The sequence below is a fragment of the Notothenia coriiceps genome, unplaced genomic scaffold (genome assembly GCF_000735185.1).
Source record: "Notothenia coriiceps isolate Sejong01 unplaced genomic scaffold, NC01 NC01_scaffold00035572, whole genome shotgun sequence".
Lineage (NCBI taxonomy): Eukaryota > Metazoa > Chordata > Actinopteri > Perciformes > Nototheniidae > Notothenia > Notothenia coriiceps.
The window spans coordinates 1-2,349 of NW_011368273.1; the positions used below are offsets into that span (position 1 = coordinate 1).

General features: G+C 47.5%; 1 protein-coding gene across 1 annotated transcript; it reads right to left on the reverse strand.

The window, feature by feature from the left end:
- Nucleotides 1-1,181: 1,181 nt before the first annotated feature.
- LOC104963054 (succinyl-CoA:3-ketoacid coenzyme A transferase 1, mitochondrial-like) lies at nucleotides 1,182-2,257 on the reverse strand (the record flags this gene model as incomplete). The annotated part of the gene is made up of 3 exons (XM_010791604.1): nucleotides 1,182-1,316; nucleotides 1,888-2,037; nucleotides 2,122-2,257. Coding segments are annotated over 3 exons (397 nt in total), but the record flags the coding sequence as incomplete, so codon positions are not given.
- Between the last annotated feature and the right edge of the window lie 92 nt (nucleotides 2,258-2,349).

The window sequence follows — 2,349 nt, forward strand, 5'->3', positions numbered from 1 at the left end:
TAGGGAAAGGCTCTATTGAACAGATGGGTTTTGAGGCCTTTTCTAAAGGCCCCCACGGTCTGTGGTGCTCTCATGTGGTCGGGGAGAGCGTTCCACAGACTGGGAGCAGCCGAGCAGAAGGCCCGGTCTCCCATAGTATAGTCCTGGGGGGTTAGAGGAGGTTGGAGTTGCTGGAGCGGGTGGTCCGCAAGGAGGTATGGGGGTGAGGAGTTCCTTGAGGTAGGGAGGGGCAGTTCCATGGATACACTGGTGGGTGAGGACGGAGACCTTGAATTCGATCCTCAGTTCCACGGGGAGCCAGTGTAGTGCTTTAAGGATGGGGGTGATGTGATCGTATTTGCGCACCCTCATCAGGATCCTAGCAGCGCTGCTCTGAATGTATTGGAGCCTCTGGATGCTTTTGTTAGGGATCCCAATGAGGAGTGCATTGCAGTAGTCCAGCCAGGAGGAGACAAAGGCGTGGACTAGCTTTTCGGCATCAGACAGAGTGAGTGTGGGGCGGAGTTTGGCGATGTTCCTGAGGTGATAAAAGGAGTTCTTGCACAGCTGTTTAATGTGAGCCTCAAAGGTGGGATGGGCGTCCATTTTCACACCCAGGTTGGTGACTGTTGAGGAGAGGGTAATGTCCTGGCCGGAGAAGGTGATGGTGGTGATGGTGGATGACCGAACCTGGTGTGGGGTGCCAACTATAATGGCTTCGGTCTTGGAGCTGTTGAGTTTCAGGAAGTTTTGCTTCATCCACGCCTGTATCTCCTCCAGGCAGGCAGTGAGTGTGGGTGAAGGCAGGGTTGCAAAGGAGGTAGGGTTGATCCTGAGGTACAGTTGGGTGTCATCAGCGTAACAATGGACATACTCCATGTCGGCTGATGATAGAGCCAAGGGGGAGCATGTAGGGTGGGGCCGAGAACTGATCCTTGAGGGACACCACAGGTGACGTCGTGGGTACCCGACTCTGCCTCGCCCAAGGAGACGTACTCTGTTCTCCCGGTGAGGTATGATCTGAATTACTGTTTGACTCTCACCTCATGACATCAGCAGTGTGAGCAGATTGTTGTGCAAACATACCAGAGGTGATTAAGTCTTGTATAATGTGCCTCGAACCAGGAGGCTGAATCCTTTCCTAAATAAATACGGCTATTGCCATAACACTACAGGTCTGTGCTGCTGGTGTGTGACCATCACTATATTCCTGTCCAGTTCATCAGTTACCTGAATATAATGTTTCCAGCCTTGTCAGCTTTCCATGCCTTGATCAGTGCAAAGTCTCCAGTGATGGCCTGCTCCATGATATAGTTCCTGCCATTGAACTCCCGCACCTGTACAATGACAACACAATTTAATAAGTGAGTGGCGCTGGATGCAGGGGAGGATGAAGATTGTGTGTTTTTTAGCATTTACAGACAGAAATTTGAGTCCAGACCTAGATTAGTCAATACTGCTGAGCTTTTGTCCTCCACACAAGAAAATCCATAGCATAGCAAAGATTATTTGCAAAGCACTTGGGCATGCTGCAACACTAAAATCAAACAAGACAAACAAGTTCTTTTGAAATGTTCTTCAAAATGCACGCCCTGCCCAGACATGACTTTGTGCTCGGAATGCAAAATAAAATTACAAACTTGAACCCATTGCAGTGGCCAGTTCTCAATTGTTTTAATTGTAATGTAAAGCCTTTACAGAGGAATTGTTGGACCCATGCTCTTATGTATCCTCCTCTGTACAGAGAAGTTTGCTTTCTTTCTAGAAAGAACTACAATGCAAAAGCTAATAATGGTAGGGTCATTATGAACATTATTCATGGCCATAGCTGCAGGCTGCAGTTCTTAACCCCACCAAACAAGGCATACAAAAGATAATGGACTTTTTGGCACAACTGCAACATCTCACCTCTCTCTTCTCACTGGAGATGGCAATGCTGCCATCTTTGTTGTACTTAATGGGAGAGCCTCCCTCCTGGATCAGTGTGCCATATCCAGTGGCTGTGAAAAAGGCAGGAACCCCGGCCCCCCCAGCCCTGATCCTCTCTGCAAGAGTTCCCTGTCAGGAAAAGAGAAAAATATTAATATCTTGTAGCAAAATTCATGTATTGTTGTATATATTTCCACATGTGTTCTGACCAACCTGTGGAGTTAGTTCCACTTCTAACTCCCCTGTCAGATACTGTCGTTCAAACTCAGCATTCTCCCCGACGTATGAAGAGATCATCCGCTTGATCTGCTTAGTATTCAGCAGCAGGCCCAGGCCGAAGTTATCCACTCTGAAGAAAGCATACACAAAGCATCATGGACCGTTAAATGGGTAGGATAAGCTGCACTATATTAAAGATATATATATATATATATATATATA